General features: G+C 42.8%; 1 protein-coding gene across 1 annotated transcript in view; it reads right to left on the bottom strand.

Annotated features, from left to right (window-relative positions):
- The window catches only part of SPMIP3 (sperm microtubule inner protein 3), a 35,886-nt gene continuing 14,704 nt past the window's right edge, over nt 1–21,182 (bottom strand). Inside the window, exons 3-4 of the mRNA XM_060192633.1 lie at nt 16,552–16,724; nt 1–137 (exon numbers count right to left, since the gene is read on the bottom strand). Of these exons, the coding sequence (XP_060048616.1) occupies nt 127–137; nt 16,552–16,724 (184 nt within the window). The 3' untranslated portion in view covers nt 1–126. The remainder of the gene's footprint in view (nt 138–16,551; nt 16,725–21,182) is intronic.

The following is a 21,182-nucleotide window of genomic DNA, read 5'->3' as shown; positions in this document are numbered from 1 at the left end:
TATTTTGTTCAGATTCCATGGTTACTTATTTTCAAAGCTTTTCTTTCAAGGCCACCTCTCTTCACAGCAGTAGAACTCCAGCAGTGTATTAAGTGGTTTAGGATTCGATGAAATCGTGGCTAATTTCTAGTTCCAGTCTGGAATTTAAAACAGATTAATGACTAAGTTTAAGTCTACTCATTCCTAAATTTTAACACAGTGCTCTTTTCACAGTTGTATACAATATAAAATTTTTCACTTAAGGCAAAGAAGAAATAATTTTTTCAAGTTATTTTTTAAATTTGCAGTTAATAGTGGTTTATAAGGTTATAGGATATAGTTCCACACTCCATCTACCACCAAAGTTCTATGCTTCCATCTTCCAACTGTAATCACCATACATAGTTTTCAAAGTCTTAGAGATAATTTGTTTACATCTTATCTTTTGGTTGTTGTTTGCAAGTTCTTATGTTTCAGTTCTCTATATTCCACAGATGAATGAAACCATCCATTAGTTGTCTCTTACCTCTTATTTCACTAAGCATAGTCACCTCTAGTTCCATCAAAGGAATACATTTTTTTTTTTATTACTAGCAGAGCTATTAGCTGATTACTCGTCCATTGACAACCTGCATCACTTATTCAGTGCTATATTAAACAGTGTACTGGTAGATGAACTGATAGCCCCAAGCCTCCTAACAATTTAAATGAAAATTACAAAATGTTTGAGACCCTATTTTGGAATACAAAGGGATTCTGACTTCCAATTTATATTCTCTATGGAACAAGAATATTGGTGTGCATAAAAACACATCACATTTTCTGTTCTGCTGATGCTATAGATTCAACACTAATCCTCAGGCATTGTCAGTTATGAGTGTAAAATATATCATGCAACCTCAAAACCTCCAACAGTGGAAGGTTCACACAACGATGGATGCTGCTTCCTCTGGGCTGACTGAGAGCCCGGCCCCCCAGCCCCCAGATGGTTTGTTTCTTCAGCATGTTAGAGTAATGAGGAATAGTTTAGTCTTATATAAATCAAGTTAGAGTGAAGACATTGGCCATATAATACACATGCTCCATTTTTTTAAAGGAATAAAATTAGAAGGTCAAAAAAGACTGGTTCCAAAGGCCATTTCTGTATTGTGTTTATGATTAAGAGACCTACTGAATCATACTAAGATGTAAATAAGATGAACTAAATCATGTGTTCTCATTTTGACATCCTAATTCTGGATCTTCAGATCATTGAAGTGTTTTATTATAAATAGACCACTTGTTAAAAAAAAAACCAAAAAAACACTTGTATCATCAAATTGCAGTTGTGATCATCTCTAAATTCGTACCCACTGGAGTTCCCTCATAACTTATGTCTTCTTTGTTTATTATTATTAAATATCCTGTTTTTCTAAAGAAGAGTTCATGTAGGACATGGTTTGGACATAACAATCATTGCAGCTGTGCTTAGTGAACCAATGGTCATAATGTTTCAGTGACAGCATGGCAACTGGACTTTATATCCATTGTATTAGATCTTGCTTAATATTCACAGCAACTCCCAGAAATCCACTGACATCACTATTGCAAAGAGATTCATCAACTTGCCTAAACTTGGCAAGAGGGAATGCTCACATTCTGCTCAAGATTACCAAACCCAGGGAGTCGGGCGGTAGTGCAGTGGGTTAAGCGCATGTGGCGCAAAGCACAAAGACTGGCATAAGGATCCTGGTTCGAGCCCCCGCTCCCCACCTGCAGGGGAGTTGCTTCACAGGTGGTGAAGTAATCCTGTAGGTGTCTTATCTCTCCTCCTCTCTGTCTTCCCCTCCTCTCTCCATTTCTTTCTGTCCTATCCAACTGCGACAACATCAACAATAATAACTAAAACAACAATAAAAACAAAGGCAACAAAAAGGAAATAAATATTTAAAAAAAATTACCAAACCTAGAGTTCCTAATCTGTTTAACTGTCAACACTTTAATGACATTTTGTCTATTTATTTAATATAGAAATTGAGAAAGAAGGGAGAGATACAGAAAGAGACCTACAGCACTGCTTAATGACTCATGAAACTTTCCCCCTTATAGGTGGGGCTCAGGGACTTGAACTTGTGTCTTTTGCATTCTAATATGTGTGCTCAACCAGGTACACCACTGCCCTCAATATAAAGAAATGAATGTCGGGGCTGGGAAGTGGTACACCTAGTTGAATGCACGTTATAATGCATAAGGACCTAGATTCAAGGCCCCAGTCCCCACCTGCAAGGGATAGCTTTGTGAGTGGTGAAGCAGTGCTATAGATGTCTTTGTTTCTCTCCCTCTCTATTTCTCCCTTTCCTTTCCATTTTTGGCTGTCTCTATATAATAGATAAAGATAATTAAAAAATATATATTTCTTGATAATGAGAATGGACCATGCTGGGAAAGTGGCTCAGCAGTAGAGTACAGGACTTGCCTGTATTGTGTTCCTAGTTCTCCATGTGTCAGAGTGATGTTCTTCCCCCTTATCTCTCCCTCTCCTCCTCCTTTTTTCTTTTCTCTCTCTCCCTCTCAAAAAAATAACAAACAACAACAACAAAAAAGCTTTGGTAATACTTCATTAATCCATTGATAGCTAGAAGTGCCATCTCTGGAGAAATTTAAATGCCAGATTTAATCAATTATGATCCTGTTTGTAGTTGATAACCATTTGACTTCTCAGTGCTTGCTGTGTGGGTCAAGTGGCAATGCTGAATTTCTTGAAGAGTACATTGTGCTTTAGGGAAAGATATGAGGCACTTTAAAAATGTGAGGAATCCCGCTCAACTGCCTGTAATGTCACTTGTAAGAGTTAAAAATGGGGGAGTAGGGCGGTAGCGCAGCAGGTTAAACGCAGGTGGTGCAAAGCACAAGGACCAACGTAAAGATCCCAGTTCGAGCCCCCCGGCTCCACACCTGCAGGGAAGTCGCTTCACAAGCGGTGAAGCAGGTCTACAAGTGTCTTTATCTTTCTCTCCCCCTCTCTGTCTTCCCCTCTCTCTCCATTTCTCTCTGTCCTATCCAACAATGACGACATCAATAATAACAATTGATAACTACAACAATAAAACAGGGCAACAAAAGAGAATAAATATATTTTTTTTAAAAGTTAAAAGTGGAGCTGAATTTTGCACAAATTTCACTAGGTAAAATCAATAAAGCATCTCTGGGAATTCTTCCTGCCACTCTATGTAGTGTATTTGCCAATGGAAAGGGTTGATAGCCAGTCTGAAATAAGCAATTTAAGATTAGGAGAGAGCTTGGGCAGATGGGAAGAAGGAATGAAATGAATGTGTTTAATTTTTTTTTACCATTTGGCAAAGTGAAATTATTGCTTATATCATATAGTTTGTATTTTTCAAATCAACCTCTTTACAATTACCACCCAGCATCTTTAACTCCTCCAGTCATGAGATCATTTAACTGGTATTAGGTATAGCCTGGACATCTGGAGGTTTTTTTTTTTTTTTTTTTTTTTTACTTTTCAGTGATAAAACCAAGGTTGAAAAGAAAAATTTAGGCTGACTACTGGTTTTCTGTATTTAATCTTTTTTAATATTTAATTTATATTTGATTTTCCTCTCACCCCGATTATTTTATTTATTTACTTATTGCCTCCAGGGACCTGGTAACTGTATGTCAAATCCACCGCTCCTGGTAGTCAGGTTTCCTTTTTCTTTTTGATAGGACAGAGAAATTGAGAGGAGAGACAGGTTGGGGCCGGGGGGAGACCTGTAGCATAGCTTGATGGCCCATGAAGCTTCCTTACTTCAGGTGGGGACTAGTGGCTTGAACCTAGGTCCTTGTGCATTGTAATGTGTGTGTTTTACCAGATGTTCCACCTGCTGTCCCCTCTTCCTGTCCCCAGGCCTCTTTTTCTCCTACACAAGGTAATTTTTTCAAAATGCAATATAGCACCCCCTCCTTACTCTTTAAACTTTTCAATATCTTTCCATTGATCTCAGTCTAGAAACAAGAATTATCTGAAAATGGTTTCTAAAGTCTTTGTTCTGGTCTTAATTTCTCTCTAGCCACATCCCACTTTCATTATCCTATTTTTAAATTATTATTAATGTTTTGTTTTTTTTACTGCTAAACTCTGGCTTCTAGTGGTAGATTGAACTTGGTGTCTCAGACATGAAAATCTTTTTGCATAAGCACTATACTATTTCCCCAGTCTCCACAGTCCTTGATTTCTCTGCTCTAACACCCTTACTGAGTTCTTCAGACACGCCATGTTCCTCCCACGGGCCTTAGAATATACTGACCTCCCTGTGAAGCTCTTTCTCCACTCCTTGCCTAGTGAATTTTCACATTTGTGCCAGGTAGAATTTTAAGCTTATTTCTGTGGTGATTCTCCCACTGTAGCTCCTACAGTGTAGAAACTTTGTCTTTTTTTTTTTTTTAATTATTATTTGTTTGCTGTTTTTGTTTGTTTCACATGGTTTTGTCTAAACTCAACACACTGATTGACTCTCTAGTTATTTACTGAAAGGATAAATATGAATAATAATAAAAACAGACCCACCATCAAATCTATCACCAAACCCACATGGTACCACCTCCAAAATATCTCAGGAACCCACATCCTACCTTTGCCTCTTTCCTATTGGCCCAGGTAACTGTTTACACGGGTCTAAATGACTAAGTACCTTCTCCCGGTCTGCAAGCCCTCACTCTCTACTCCACCTCATTTCTCTCTAGAGAGTGTCTCAATAGCCAGAGTAGTCTTTTTAAAGTGCAAATCATGTCACTCCCCTGCTCAAAAATCTTTCCAAGTCTTTCCACTACTTTAAAAAAAAATTTTTTTTTTATTATTATGCCAAGTAATATCCACTACTCTTAACACAGAATCTAGTCATCTCAACATTGACTACCTCCCAAACTACTCTGGTCTTTCTGTTCCTCAAATGTGTCAATTCCATTCCAGAATTTGGGTTTTTGTATTTCTTTTGCCTGAAATGCTCTCTATTTAACTCATCCTCCCCCACCTCCCATAGTTCTATTAAAATTGTATCCAGATTTCCCCTATGAAAGTAATCTCCCTTAGCTTTACTCATCATCCTGCCTATTTTCTGTTTAGCTTTTATCTAGCACATCTAGTCTATGTATACACACACACACACACATACGTACATACATATTTAATTTCCCATTAATTTTATTTAATTTTTTTTTACCACCAGGGTTGTCACTGGGCCTTGGTACCTACATGACAAACCCACTACTCCTGGCATCCATTGTTTCACTGCTTTTTCCTTTTATTTGATAGAGACAGAGAGAAATTAAGAGGGGGTGAGGGAGATGGAGAGGGACAGAGGAAATAAAAAAACATTTGAAACACTGTTTCACTACTTGTGAAGCTTTCCCTCCTTGTAAAGCCGTCACCCCACCCCCGCCACAGCAGATGGGGTTGGAGAATTGAAAGCAGGTTCTTGTGCATGGTAGCCTGTGCACTCTACCGGGCATGCTACCACCAGTCTATAATGTCTATAATGTGCACTCTACCGGGCATGCTACCACCAGTCTATAGACCCCTCCAGTCTATAATGTTAAAAAGATTTTCCTGATTATGTTCTATGTACTCCACCAGTCCCATATAGTTTATCCTGGTCAATGTACCTTCAGCAGACAACAGATTGTGGCTCATAATGGGTAGCAGCCTATGGCAAAATCACCCCATGGTTCACAGCTTACAAGGTAGACCCCTATGACTGTCCTCTGATATCCCTATCTTGTGTCTTGTTTCAGGGATGAGTGTGTGCGACAAATATACTTGATCAGACGTGACTTTTGAGCTGGGCTGTAAATGTCACTACAGGTCCCACCTTCATTTGAAAGTGCTAGGAGAAGCTAACCATGTCCTAGTGACATGTCCTTGGGAGACTTCACAGAGCCACTGAGAATGTTGCCTGGAAAGTCATGGTGATTCCAGGCACCAGCCTTTATCTGAGTGACAACCATGGAATTGTCACTCCTCACAGCTGTGAGACGAATGGTCTTGGAAGTGGCTCTTCAAGTCCCAGTCTAGCCTTCAGATGATGGAGCACTCACTGATATCTGACCAAAACCTCGAGGAAGACTTATGGGCCAGAACTACCCAGCTGAGCTAGTCTCAAATCCCTAACCCACAGAAACTCTTGAGATAGAACCCATCACTGAATTTTTAAGCAACTGGAATTTGGAATGACTCATTCTGCCATAGTAATGTATGTGCACACAATGATTCTGTGAATGGAACAGTGGCTAGTCTGACATAGTTATCTCAGTTTTTTTTTTTTTTTTTAAGATAGAGAAAGTGAAAGAGACAACAGCCCCAAAGCTACCTTCATTGAGGTGGGAAGCTGGGCAGCCATTTCTCTCTCTTTCCTTTTTTTTTTTTTCCTTCCTTCCTTCCTTTCATTCATTCTTCTTTTCTTTATTATTTCTGACAGAGACAGCAAGAAATTGAAAGGGAGATAGAGGAGAGATAGAGACATCTACAGCACAGCTTCACTGCTTGTGAAGCCCCACCCCCACCCCATCCCACTGCAGGTGGAGACTGGGGGCTAGAACTTGGGTCCTTGTACATGGTAACGTGTATTCTACCAAGTGTACCATCATCTGGCCTGGAGTCAGCTTCTTATAGTCTCCAACCTCCCATTTTCTTTTCCAGTGAATGGGGTTCCTGATAGTACCTACTTCTTAGGGGTTAATATGGCTCACTATAGTGATGAGTGTCACATGTGTCACAATACTACTTGGGGCATGGGACACATGGTTCTGGAAAGTGCAGGCTATATGCTAAGATAAGGCATGGGGTTGGCTAGCCCCCTACTCAATGAAGCTTGAAACTGGAGCCAAGAGATAGATAATCTGTATATGAAACACAATATAAGTAACATCTATTCCAAAATGTAGACTTTGAGTCTCCATTTTGCAGAGGAGCAGGAAGGTTCAGAGAAGCCAAGAGTCTTGTCTAACACCACACAGCTAGGATGTGCCAGACAGGCAGCATCCCAAGACCTGAATCCTGTGCAGCCATTCACGCTGCTCCATGCTGAGTCACTGCCATAGTTTTCTAGCTGCAGTCTCTGGTCTGCAGTCCCAGCCTCCCCAAACCCGTCCTGAGTAAGGCTGGCAAATTATGATCCCCTGAAGTTTCCCTGGGTAGCTCCTTTAACTGACCCTGCAAAGGCTCTGATGGTCCAGATCCATCTCCTCTGCTCCAGGTTCCGGGTATCCCCCCCTAGTCTATTGCCCACTTCTCCCTTCTCCCTTGCCCAGTCAGGCTGGCATCCTCATCGCAGGAGTCTTCTTTGCTCTCCTGTCCCAATAAACCTCCTGGCCTTAATCCAACCCAGTGACACTACTACAGTCTCCCCGTCTATAGCATCTCCTTCCTCCCACCTTATTTTTTCTCTGAGGAGCAGGGTTGGTCTCTCTTCCCCCATTCAGACACATGGCATCCCTGGCTATTCCTGGCTTCAGTGCTTCCTGTTGTCAATTCCTGCTTGACCACTGGTACCTGCTTTAATAGGTGGGCTATTATTTCACCTTCCCATGAACCCCAAATAGCTGAGACCATAGCCTGGACTCCCCCCCCCCTTATTAAATTTTTTGTTGTTTATTTGTTTCTTAATTTGACAGGACAGAGAACTTGAGAGAGGAAGGGGCTAAAGAGAGAGAGAGAGAGACCTGCAGCAATGCTTCACCACTCATGAAGTTTCTTCCCTGCAAGTGGGGACTGGCGGTTTGAACCTGGGTCCTTGTGCATGGTGTTACGTGTGCTCAACTAGGTATACCACTACTCAGCCTCCTCCACCCCAGCCTTGATTTTTATGTCCTTCCATGGCACCTAGAACAACTTGAAGGACATGGTAGATGGTGACTAATTGTTTTGCTTGATATTTGCCTGGTTCTACAGATTTGGAAAATACTAGGAATTGCCATGTGGCTGGGGAGTTTGCTCAAAGTCGCTGGAGAAATGCAAATAAAGACAACGGTGAGATGCCACTTTACACCTGTGAGAATGCCATACATTTTAAAGGACAGAAACATGTGTTGTCAAGAATGTGGAGAAAGGAAATTTTCAACACTGTTGGTAGAAATGTAAATTGGTTCAACAGCTGTGAAAGACAGCCTGGAGTTTCCTCAGAACAGTAGTAATGGTACCTTACCTACTGGTATTTCCTTCTTTTAGGGAGCTAATCAAAAAACACAAAATCATCTATCCAAGGAGTTTTATGTACACCTATGTTCATAGCAGCACAATTTGTAGTAACACAAACACGGAAGCAACCCAGATGTCCAACAACTGATGAGTGCTTAAGAACACTGTGGTATATGGGGCTGGGTGGTGGCGCACCTGGTTGAGTGCATATGTTGCAATGTGCAAGGACCCAGGTTCAAGCTCCCAGTCCTCATCTGCAGGGGGAAAACTTTGTGAGTGGCAAAGCAGTGCTGCAGGTGTCTCTCTGTCTCTCTCCTCTATCACACACTTCCCTCTCAATTTCTGGCTGTCTCTATCCAATAAAAAAAAGATAATTAAAAAAAAAGAAAGTTGTGGTACATATATACACAATGGACATATATACACAATGGACTACTCAGCTACAAGAATTGATTAAATTTTTTTCCTTTCTCTATTTTAGATGGTAGTATAAGAAATGTTGGGGGTGTCGGACAGTAGCACAGTGGGTTAAGTGCACATGGTGCAAAGTGCAAGGATTGGCAGAAGGATCCAGGTTCGAGCCCCTGGCTCCCCACCTTCAGGGGAGTCACTTCACAGGCAGTGAAGCAGGTCTGCAGGTGTCCATCTTTTTCTCCCCCTCTGTGTCTTCCCTTCCTCTCTCTATTTCTCTCTGTCCTATCTAACAATGACAACATCAATAGCAACAGTAATAACTGCAACAACAATAAAAAAAAAAAAAGGGCACCAAAAGGAAAAATAAATAAAAAGAAAAGTCGGGAGTCAGATGGTAGTGGGTTAAGTGCAAGTGGCTGCAAAGCACAAAGTCCAGTGTGAGGATCCAGGTTCGAGCCTCTGGGGAGTTGCTTCACAGGCAGTGAAGCAGGTCTGCAGGTGTCTATCTTCTCTACCCCTCTCTGTCTTCTCCTCCTTTCAATTTCTCTCTGTCTTATTCAATAACAATGACATCAATAACAACAACAATAATAACGACAACAATAAAACAACAAGGGCAACAAAAAGGAATAAATAAATAATACTTTTAAAAAAGAAATGTTAAGTGAGATAAGCCAGAAGAAGAAGGACTAATATTGGATGATCTTACTTAATAGATGTCACTTAAGAAGCAAAGGAAGGAAAGGGAAAAACAGAGTGAAGCTTGGACTGGGTGAGGTATATTGCAGCAAAGCAAAGGATTCTGGATTGGGGGGAGAAGGCCTGTGTGTGGCATTGGGTATCCAGTGCATGATGGTTGAAGAGGGATTTGGGTTGGTGGGAGTGGTGTGCAGACACATCACAGCAAGGTAAGAGACAGCACCCATGTGTCAACAGCTGTTCTGTAAACTATTAATTCCCCAATGAGATGATACAAAAATAAATAAGGGAGAAAACTTTTTTATGTCGAACAGGATTTCCTGTGGTAGAGGAACACTATCAAGTGCTGTTCATTGCTGCTTTGGAAGCTAAAGACGCAGCCATATTCCCTCAAGGAAAGGAAACAGAATTCATACTTGGTTGGGAAGGAAAGGACAAACTGTCAGTTTTGTGGGGGTAGGAGCCAGCTGAACCTTGCTGACCACCTCTCCTTTCCCACCCCTCCTCAGCCCTGGCAGCTCCCACTGCTTTAGCCCTAATATACCTTCACCCTGACTGGGCTGCCTTTAACAGGGCCCGCTCTGGTATCCCAACCTCCACCACTCACCTTGTTCCCTCCCAGGTCCTCCTTCCCTAAATGACTTGCATTCAGTACCCACAGTTATTTTCTCTGGAAACCCTCCCTTCTCAGGTTCTGATCTTTCACCTCCCAGATCCTCCCAGCTTTGCCTTCCTTGTGACCTCTGACCCAATTCCTGGGGGCCCTCCCAGCAACATCTATGGCCACTTTGTCTCTGGCTCAACTCTCCCAGGACCTGCTGATTTCCAACCCTGCTGGGTCACTCTTTGCTTCTCCTGTGTGACCCAAGCCCCAGTTCTGCCTGACAGATCTGCGGTGAAAAGAAGACCAAATCCTTCCCAACCTGCGTTGTCTACCTCCACCCCAGAGCCAAACACTGAATTTGCAAATGGTCTGGGACTGAGCTGAGCGGGGGAAGATAGCTTAATGGTTATGCATAAGACTTTCATGCCTGAAGTAAAGTCACAGGTTCAATTCCCCCCGCCCCACCAACCCAAAACACACTTTAGTAAACAGTGTTCTGGTTTAAAAAAAAAAAAAATCACTATTTATTAGGGACCTGGCAGCGGTGCACCTGGTTAAGCATACATATTACCATGCACAAGGACCTGGGTTTAAGTCCCCACTCCCCAGCTGTAAGGGGAAGGCTCCAGAAACAGTGACGCAGTGCTACAGGTCTCTTTTTCTCTCCTCTATTTCTCCCTTCCCTTGCAATTTCTCTCTTAACTAACTAAGTAAAATGGCCTGTTTTCTGAATCCTGCTTCTCTTACCTAGTGTGATTTTGGGGTTGTTGAATTAACTGTCTATGGATGTTGGTCTCTGTGCCAATTTGGGGGGGACAGCACTTACCTCAGAGAGGACAAAACACAGTCCTCAGAACACAGTACTGTTGGAACTTGAAAGCATCATGTTGAGTGAGATAAGCCATAAGTAGAAGGATGAAGGCCAAATAATTCTCACTTAAAGGTGGAAAATTAGAAACAGGGATAGTAAGGGAAATTATAAAGGAAAACTTGGATTGAGTGTGGTGTGTTACATCAAAGCATAGGACTCTGGGGAAGGAGAGGAAGGGCTGGGATGAAGGGACTCTGTGAATCTGAAGCATAATGGTGGAAAGAGACCCACTGGGGGAGAATGTGTCTTGCAGACACTTATTGGGAGATGGAAGATTGTAACTATGTGTCAACTATACCATAAGCCACCAATCCCCTAATAAAGCGGAAAAGCAAGTGCAGTACTCCCTAGTGAGAGAACCCTGGGAGTGTGGGGCTGCTCATTTAGAAAGTCTGTCTATGAGACTGGGGGTGTGAATGACCTGCCAATAGCCATGTCCAGCGGAGAAGCAGTTACAGAAGCCAGAACTCCTACTTTTTGTAACACACACACACACACACACACACACACACATTGGTTCATACTCCCTAAGGGGGAGAAAAATTATGAGAAGACCAGAAGGCTCTGATCTCCAATTCTATCAGGACCCAGAAAGAAAAAAGGAAAAAAGGAAGGATGCTTGCAAGTAGTGATAGGTGTAGGTATGACCTAGAGAGGAAGAGAAAGCAGGACCATGGGGGAAAAAAGAGTAAATATATATAATATACATAATATATATATAATAGTCAACCCCTATCTGTGACATTGGGAGAACTACTGAAGTTTTCAATGCAGGGAATGGGGGTTACAGAACTCTGGTGATGGGAACAGTGTGGAATTATACCCATTATTTCATAGTTCTGTAAATCAATATTAAGTCACTAATGACACTAAAAAAAAATTCTGCTTATGGACTTAAAATTCTTTTTTAATGCCACCAGGTTTATTGCTAGGGCTTGGTGCCAGCACTAAGAATCCACTGCTCCTGGCAGCCACTTCTCCCTCTTTTACTTGATAGAACAGAAAGAAACTGGGTGGGGGGAGAAAGAGAGAGAGAGAGAGAGACCCACAGACCTGTTTTACCTCTTGTGAAGCTTTCCCCCTGTAGGTGGGAAGTGGAGCTTGAACCAGGGTCTTTGTGCATGGGAATATTCATGCGTAACCAGGTGTGCCATCGCCCGGCTCTTGGACTGTTTTATTTTACTACAACTCAAGTACCAATAACTTGAAGAATGCAGATAATGCATTTAATTGGTGTCCCCTGTGTACTATAGAAACGGTTTCGGGAGTCTCGGCTCCTCAGTACTCCAAATATAGCTGCAGCATAGAGAAATAAATGTGTTATGGAACTGAGAATTTTTTTCTTGGTTAAAAAAAAAATTCTTTACTGGAGGATTAATAGTTTGCAGTCAACAGCAAAGTACAATAGTCTGTACATGCATAACATTTCTCAGTTTTCACATAACAATTCAACCTCTACTAGGTCCTCCTCTGCCATCCTGTTCTAGGACCTGAACCACCCTCCCACACACACACCCCAGAGTCTTTAACTTCGGTGCAATATACCAACTCCAGTCCAAGTTCTATTTTGTGTTTTCCTTTCTGTTCTTATTTTTCAACTTTTAAATTAAATTTATTTATTTAAAAAAATTTTCAATTTTTAAAATATTTATTTTATTTATTCCATTTTGTTGCCCTTGTTCTTTTATTGTTGTAGTTATTATTGTTGTTGTCATTGTTGGATAGGACAGAGAGAAATGGAGAGAGTAGGGGAAGACAGAGAGGAGGAGAGAAAGATAGACACCTGCAGCCATCATCATCAAAACAGCATGGTACTGGAACAAAAATAGGCATACAGACCAGTGGAACAGAATTGAAAGCCCGGAAGTAAATCCCAACACCTATGGGCATCTAATCTTTGATAAGGGGGCCCAAAGGATTAAATGGAAAAAGGAGGCTCTCTTTAATAAATGGTGCTGGGAAAACTGGGTTGAAACATGCAGAAGAATGAAATTGAACCACTTTATCTCACCAGAAACAAAAATCAACTCCAAATGGATCAAAGACCTAGATGTCAGACCAGAAACAATCAAATACTTAGAGGAAAACATTGGTAAAACACTTTCCCACCTACACCTCAAGGACATCTTTGATGAATCAAACCCAATTGCAAGGAAGACCAAAGCAGAAACAAACCAATGGGACTACATCAAATTGAAAAGCTTCTGCACATCCAAAGAAACTATTAAACAAACAGAGAGACCCCTCACAGAATGGGAGAAGATCTTCACATGCCAGACATCAGCCAAGAAACTAATCACCAAAATATATAAAGAGCTCAGCAAACTTAGCACCAAAAAAGCAAATGACCCCATCCAAAAATGGGCAGAGGAAATGAACAAAACATTCACCACAGAGGAGATCCAAAAGGCTAACAAACATATGAAAAACTGCTCTAGGTCACTGATTATCAGAGAAATGCAAATCAAGACAACACTAAGATACCACCTCACTCCTGTAAGAATGGCATACATCAAAAAGGACAGCAGCAACAAATGCTGGAGAGGATGTGGGGACAGAGGAACCCTTTTACATTGCTGGTGGGAATGTAAATTGGTACAGCCTCTGTGGAGAGCAGTCTGGAAAACTCTCAGAAGGCTAGACATGGACCTTCCATATGACCCAATAATTCCTCTCCTGGGGTTATACCCCAAGGACTCCATAACACCCAACCAAAAAGAGGTTTGTACTCCTATGTTCATAGCAGCACAATTCATAATAGCTAAAACCTGGAAGCAACCCAGGTGCCCAACACCAGATGAGTGTCTGAGAAAGCAGTGGTATATATACACAATGGAATACTATGCAGCTATCAAGAACAATGAACCCACCTTCTCTGACCCATCTTGGATAGAGCTAGAAGGAATTATGTTAAGTGAACTAAGTCAGAAAGATAAAGATGAGTATGGGATGATCCCACTCATCAACAGAAGCTGACTAAGAAGATCTGAAAGGGAAACTAAAAGCAGGACCTGATCAAATTGTAAGTAGGGCACCAAAGTAAAAACCCAGTGGTGAGGGGTAGGCATGTAGCTTCCTGGGCCAGTGGGGGGTGGGAGTGGGCGGGAGGGATGGGTCACAGTCCTTTGGTGGTGGGAATGGTGTTTGTGTACATTCCTAGCAAAATGTAGACATATAAATCAGGAGCTAATTAATATGAGAGGGGGAAATCAATTGTATGTCTCAAAGTTTCTCAAAAGACAAACTGAATCTTTTTAATATATAGGCTATGTATTTGATATGCGGACTCTCTCAAAAGCCTAGACCAAGTAGATTAGAAGATTCCAATAGCACAGCTATATACAAGATACTGGGTACTGTCCAGCAAACCATAACAAAGGGACTTTTCAAAGTTAACCCAATTAACAAATAATGTGATGATAATATTAACTATTGATTGTCTTTTTGAACCCTAAGACAGCAGGAACCTCACATCTTCACTATAGAGCCCCTACTTCCCCCAGTCCTGGAACCCTTGGATAGGGCCCACTTTCCCGTATGCATCTCCCAATCTAAACCAAATAACATTGCATCTGCCGATCACAACCTAACCAAAGCAACGATTGCTACCTCAACATGCTTCACCTCAGAATGTATCCAGAGACTTCACGTGTGGAATGACAACCCTTCAGCTTCATTACTCGGGTGAGACCTTTCCTTTAATAGTACACTCTAATTTCATCTCAGGTAGTTCACTTTCCAACAAAGTCCCATAACCTAGATATACACCAGTTTCTGTGAGAGAGAGCTTATGTGCACACGTATCCATAAACTACTGCAAAATATATACCTGAAAGCAGGACTACACTAGAGTTTGCAGTGAGTACCTCCCTAACACTTCCTCTTCACTATTCCAAGATCCATGATTGCTCAACAAATTGTTTGGCTTCATATGTTAACTCTCTTTTCAATCACCAGGTTCCAGATGCCACCAGGATGCTGGCTAGGCTTCCCTGGATTGAAGACCCCACCAATGTGTCCTGGAGCTCAGCTTCCCCAGAGTCACACCCTACTAGGGAAAGAGAGAGGCAGACTGGGGGTATGGACCGACCAGTCAACGCCCATGTTCAGCGGGGAAGCAATTACAGAAGCCAGACCTTCTACCTTCTGCAACCCTCAACGACCCTGGGTCCATGCTCCCAGAGGGATAGAGAATGGGAAAGCTACCATGGGAGGGGGTGGGTTATGGGGATTGGGTGTTGGGAATTGTGTAGAGTTGTACCCCTCCTACCTTATGCTTTTGTTCACTAATCCTTTCTTAAATAAAAAATTAAAAAAAAAAAAAAAAAGATAGACACCTGCAGACCTGCTTCACCGCCTGTGAAGTGACTCCCCTGCAGGTGGGGAGCCGGGGTTTGAACCGGGATCCTTATGCTGGTCCTTGTGCTTTGCGCCACCTACACTTAACCCTCTGCGCTACAGCCCGACTCCCAATTTTCAACTTCTATGAGTGAGATAATCCCCTATTCATCCTTCTCTTTCTGACTTATCTCATTTAACATGATTCCTTCAAGCTTCGAAACTGCTAATTTTTAAAAAAATAAACATGTCTGAAAATGTCGAATAGTTGACATAAGACCATTTAAGGAGGGCCTGTGTAGGGGCTCAAAGACCTGTACTTAAGTCCCTGGCTCCCACTTGCAGGGGTGAAACTTTATTATTATTTTTTTTATTATTTTTTTTATATTTACTTATTTATTTTCCCTTTTCTTGCTCTTGTTTTTCATTGTTGTTGTAGTTATTATTATTGTTATTGATGCTGTTGTTGTTAGGACAGAGAGAAATCAAGAGAGGAGGGCAAGGGTGAAACTTGATAAGTGCTGGAGCAGTGCTCCAGGTGTCTCTCCTCTCTGTCTCTCTCTGTTTTTAAAATTTTTTTAATTGATTTTTATTAGTGATTTAATATTGATTAAAAAATTGTAACAGGAGTATAATTCCATACCTTTCTTATCAACAGAATCCCATGTCCCCACTCTCACCATCGGAAGCTGAATTAGTTCTTCCAAGATCACAGATATGGGTTGACTATTATTACTATAACTATGATTGGGCCCTCCTCAATCGCTATCAAACAGGCCATGGCCGGTGCGCCGCTATGTTCCATCGCTGGGGAGCCAGAGACGACCCGAACTGCCCCTGTGGCTACAGACAGACTATGACCCACATAGTCAATGACTGCCACCTCTCCAGATTCAAAGGAGGTCTCGAAACTTTACATCAGGCTCAACCTGACGCTGTTGACTGGCTACGGAAGAAGGGCAAACACTAGAAGAAGAAGAACTATAACTATCTATCTATCTATCTACATATATATACACATACATATATATATATATATATATATTTTTTTTTTTGCCCATTTTTCAGCAGTCCTCCCTTATTTTTCTAAGTCACACCTACTTCTGAGTGTCCTGATGAAGTTGGAGTTCAGAGCCCTCTTCCTCTAACATTTACCTCTCTGGAAATATGGGGCTCTCAGCCTCTATTAAAGAAAAAGAAAAAAGTGGTTCCCAGGACTGGTGAGCCATGCAGGTACTGACCCTAGTTATAACCCTGGTCCTTCTCCATCCCCTGAAGCCTCCTGTCAAGGGAGCTGGGAAATGAAGAAACAAGGAAGTAGCTCTCTTCGCACTTCCTGCATATAAACACCTGCACCTTACACCCCACTAACCTCAGACCTGCTCCTGGAGGCAGCAAAAGTCCATGGGAAAGGCTTTTGTGAGACTCAGGTAAAGTTGGTCTCAGAGACTCAGAACAGCAAGCAACCTGACTTACCAGTCTTGTGAAATGGCAGGCAATAGTCTCTTTGGTAAGTAGTTTCTTTGTACCAAGGATCCACAGGCTTTGAGTGTCTTCGGAAACAAATATACCGAATGAGAGTTTGTTGGTCTAGTTGAGGCTGATAGTTACTTTGTCTTCTGGGTGGGATTGCCAAGTCTATGAGGGGTCTGAATGAAAACAGAAACAACTTGTAGAGGAAAGGTATCCAATGCTTCACAATCTGAAATGCATCTCCTAGTAGCAGGCATGAGGCTACCAGGATGGTACTGGGAATATTCCATGACCCTAAGGTCAACTCTAGGAAAATTGCTAGTAGATAGCCCAGCATCCCCAGTGCTCTGTGTTCTCTCTAGCTCCTTCCTCTTTTCCAGTCACAGGTTACAGAAGGTGACCTGTATGAGGACTTTCACTGGATCAGGGTATGTATTGGGATGCATTGGATCGACCTTCCCATGGTGCATCTCGTGAGTACCCATTCATTGGGAAACTGACGATCCTTCCTAGCTGACTGAATCCACATGGACCCCAGTCACTTTCAAAGCCAGCAACAAGCAGCTCCTGACAGCTTTCAAGCTGTTGGTTCTGCTCTTCGAGTCCTCCAACTTAATGTTGAGGGGCTGTCCTTTGCCAAACGCGTTCTTATTGGTCAATTGGCGATAAAGCATCAGGCAGATGTTATCTGCCTACAGGAAACACATATAGCAGTCGATGAAGCTGCTCGATTCACCATCAGTGGATTCGATTTAATATGCTATAATCTCCATCCTAAACACGGCCGAGCCATCTACGCCAAATCATGTCTTGCGGACGTTTACCATACGGCCTCTTCGACCTTCTACGACTCCATTACTATTGGAACTATTCAGCCCGTCAACGTATATAAGCCTCCCAGTGCCTCATGGGATAATGAGGTCCTGCCTAGCCCGAATCACCCAGCCGTTTACATTGGAGACTTTAATAGTCATCACCAACACTGGGGATATTCCTCCACTCGTGCTGACGGCTCTATCTTAGCCGACTGGGCTTCAGCGAATGACCTCTCCCTATTATATGATCCCAAACAGCCAGGCTCTTTTCACAGTGCTAGATGGAATAAAGACTCGTCACCCAACCTGTGCTGGATTAGCACAGTCAACGGCCAAGCCTTTCCCACTACGAGACAAGTTCTCAAGAGACAAGTTCTCAAGATCTTCCCACACAGTCATCACCGCCCAGCTATCATCCACATTGGTCTCCAGCTCCCACTGATTCTGTGCTCGGAGAAACTAAGATGGAACTTTCGGAAAGCAAACTGGCGTCTGTTCAGTGATCTTACCAACAAATCTATTCCTGCAATTCCAATTAACTCTATCCCCTCTGAAGATTCCTACAGGCGCTTCCACCAAGCCATCTTCAAAGCAGCTTCCCAAGCCATTCCTCGTGGGAGACGTGCTAACTATATGCCTTGTCTTGATGCTGAATACGAGCAACTACTAAAGCAGTATGATGAGTCGGGCGACCCAGATGTGGCTGACCATCTCATTGCCTCCCTGGATGCAGCACGCCAAGCCCGCTGGCAACAACTCACGGAAAGTCTGAACTTCACCCACTCAAGTAGGAAGGCCTGGAAGCTTCTTCACAGACTGGGTGCCGGTAGCCAACCCCCTCCCGTCTTCCATCCTCCCGTATCTCCAAACTCAGTGGCCAGTCACCTAACTCAAGTTGGACGTGCTAAGATCGACCCAGTCTGGAAAAGAGAAATTTCCCATGAGTGGTCATCCCACTTCCGGTTATCTTGTCCATCTCCAAAACTCTCTCCCTTTACAACTGTCTGAACTGGAAGACACTTTGAAGAGGGTTAAACTGGGAACAGCTGCTGGCTATGATAACATCACCGCAGAACTCATTCTTAACCTGGGTCCTGCGGCAAAGAAGTGGCTCGCTTCATTCCTGTCCCACATCTTGGAATCTGAGTCTATGCCCAAAGTTTGGCGTCGTGCAAAGATTATAGCGGTTTTGAAACCAAAGAAAGACCCAACACTGGCCGCCAGCTATAGACCAATTAATTTCTCTCCTCTCCGTGTGTTACAAACTCCTTGAGAGGCTGCTTCTGTCACGTATTTCTCCTCTTACTGAGAAATTCCTATCACCCGCCCAAGCTGGTTTCCTCCCAGGAAGATCTACCTGCGAACAAGCCCTGGCCCTCTCAACTTACATTGAAAATGGATTCCAGAAGAATTTAAAGATGGGTGCTGTATTTATTGATCTCACAGCAGCCTATGACAAGGTTTGGCACCGTGGTCTCCTAGTCAAGATCTCAAGATACCTGCCTCCATGGGTGGCCAACACTATATCCTTTTTTCTCCAAAACAGAAGATTCCGGGTGCATCTGGGTGACAAGTCTAGCAGATGGAGACTTGTCTCAAGTGGCCTCCCCCAGGGCTCTGTTCTGGCTCCTACGCTATTTAATATTTACATCAATGACCTCCCAGAAACTTCTTCAAGGAAGTTCATCTACGCCGATGACATCTGCTGTGCAACTCAGGCATCCAAGTTCGACATCCTCGAGGAAACACTCACGAAAGACATGTCTCTGATATCTGATTACTGTAAAAAATGGCGACTAATCCCTAGCACTGCAAAAACGGTATCATCTGTTTTCCATCTACACCATGCCTCGGCCTCGCGTGAGCTTAATGTGCAGCTTGGCAATAAGAGAATCCGGCATGAAGCCCAGCCAGTCTATCTTGGCGTTACTCTTGATCGCACTCTGTCATTTCACGAACATCTCATAAAAACTGCAGCAAAGGTGGGCGCGAGGAATAACATCATTGCAAGACTGGCCAGCTCCTCATGGGGCGCGAGCGCTTCCACACTATGATCATCATCTCTGGCATTATGCTATTCCACTGCAGAATACTGTGCCCCAGTATGGTTCCATAGCCCCCATGTCCACTTGGTCGATTCCAAATGATATTCCTCCATGAGGATAATTTCTGGAACCATCCGTTCCACCCCGGTTCCATGGCTGCCAGTTCTTAGCAACATCGCCCCGCCAGATATTCTTCGGGATGCGGCATCATCTAAGTTCATTTCCCACATCTACGCTCGACCGGACCTGCCAATATACACGGATATCTTCGCCCACCCTGTCCAACGCTTGACGTCTCGTCGCCCAATCTGGTCCCAGAACACCGAACTTCTCTGTTCCAGACTCTTGGAAACAGAGTTGGCAGTCAGCTGAGGTAAAGAACAAACACCTCATCACAGACCCCTGCAAGCGTCAAACCGGCTTTGACCTAGCACGTTATGATTGGGCCCTCCTCAATCGCTATCGAACAGGCCATGGCCGGTGCGCCGCTATGTTCCATCGCTGGGGAGCCAGAGACGACCCGAACTGTCCCTGCGGCTACAGACAGACTGTGACCCACATGGTCAACGACTGCCACCTCTCTAGATTCAAAGGAGGTCTCGAACCTTTGCATCAGGCTCAGCCTGACGCTGTTGACTGGCTACGGAAGAAGGGCAAACGCTAGAATAAGAAGGGTATGTATGGCCACTTGCCACACTTGAGTCTTCCCTAAAACCCCTGCCCATTTCAGTTTCTTTGTGGTTGCTTGGTTTTCTCAAGAAATAGTTTTTTTTTTTTTGGGGGGAGGGGAGGTAGTTGTGCACCCAGTAGAGTATACGCATTAAGGACATGGGTTCAAACCCCTGGCCCCCATCTGCAGGAGAGAAGCTTCATAAATGATGAAGCAGTATTACAGGAGTCTTTCTCCCTTTCAATCTCCATCCTCCCTTCTCAAATCTTCTTTGCCTCTCTAAGAAAAGTGGCCACCACAAGTGGTGGATTTATTGTGTAGACCATCAAACCCCAGTGATAATACTGAGGGCAATTTAAAAAAGAAGAGGAAGAGGAAAGGAAGAAGAGAGGAAAAGAAAGAAGAGAAAAGGAGAGGTTAGGAAAGAAAAGAAGAGGAGAACAAAGAAGAATACATGTTTTCTTTGATGAAACTAGGCACTATGCTGCATACTGGTGTCTGATGAACCTGAAATACTTAGAGCCTGCCTGTATACCCACTTAGAGGATTATAACTTCTAGATGGAAAAGTCCACAGTAGTGGTCCGGGAGATGGCGCAGTGGATAAAGCACTGGATTCTCAATTATGAGATCCCGATTCTCAACTAGTTCAGTTCTTGGCAGCACATGTACCAGAGTGATGTCTGGTTCTTTGCCTCTCTGCCTATCTTTCTCATGAATAAATAAATTCTTTTAAAAAAAGTCCACAATATATTACTTAAGTTTAAACAAATATTTAAATATTTCAATTGAATTATGATATTAAACCATCTTTACAACACTGGAACAAATGCCCACTTGATCAGGGGATATGAGCCTTGTAGTTTATTGTTGAGTCTCTTTGCAAGCATTATGGTTACTTGAGTTTCTTTTCTTTTTTTTTAAACAATTTTTTTATATTTATTTCCCCTTTTGTTGCCCTTGTTGTTTAACATTGTTGTGGTTATTGATGTCATTGTTGTTGGATAGGACAGAGATAAATGGAGAGAGGAGGGGAAGACAGAGGGGGAGAGAAAGACAGATACCTGCAGACCTGCTTCACCGCTTGTGAAGCGATTCCCCTGCA

Source organism: Erinaceus europaeus, chromosome 6 (assembly GCF_950295315.1).
Source record: "Erinaceus europaeus chromosome 6, mEriEur2.1, whole genome shotgun sequence".
In the NCBI taxonomy this organism is placed as follows: Eukaryota; Metazoa; Chordata; class Mammalia; order Eulipotyphla; family Erinaceidae; genus Erinaceus; species Erinaceus europaeus.
Note: the sequence above shows the minus strand (reverse complement) of the source record. Positions and strands in the feature narration are given on the sequence as shown.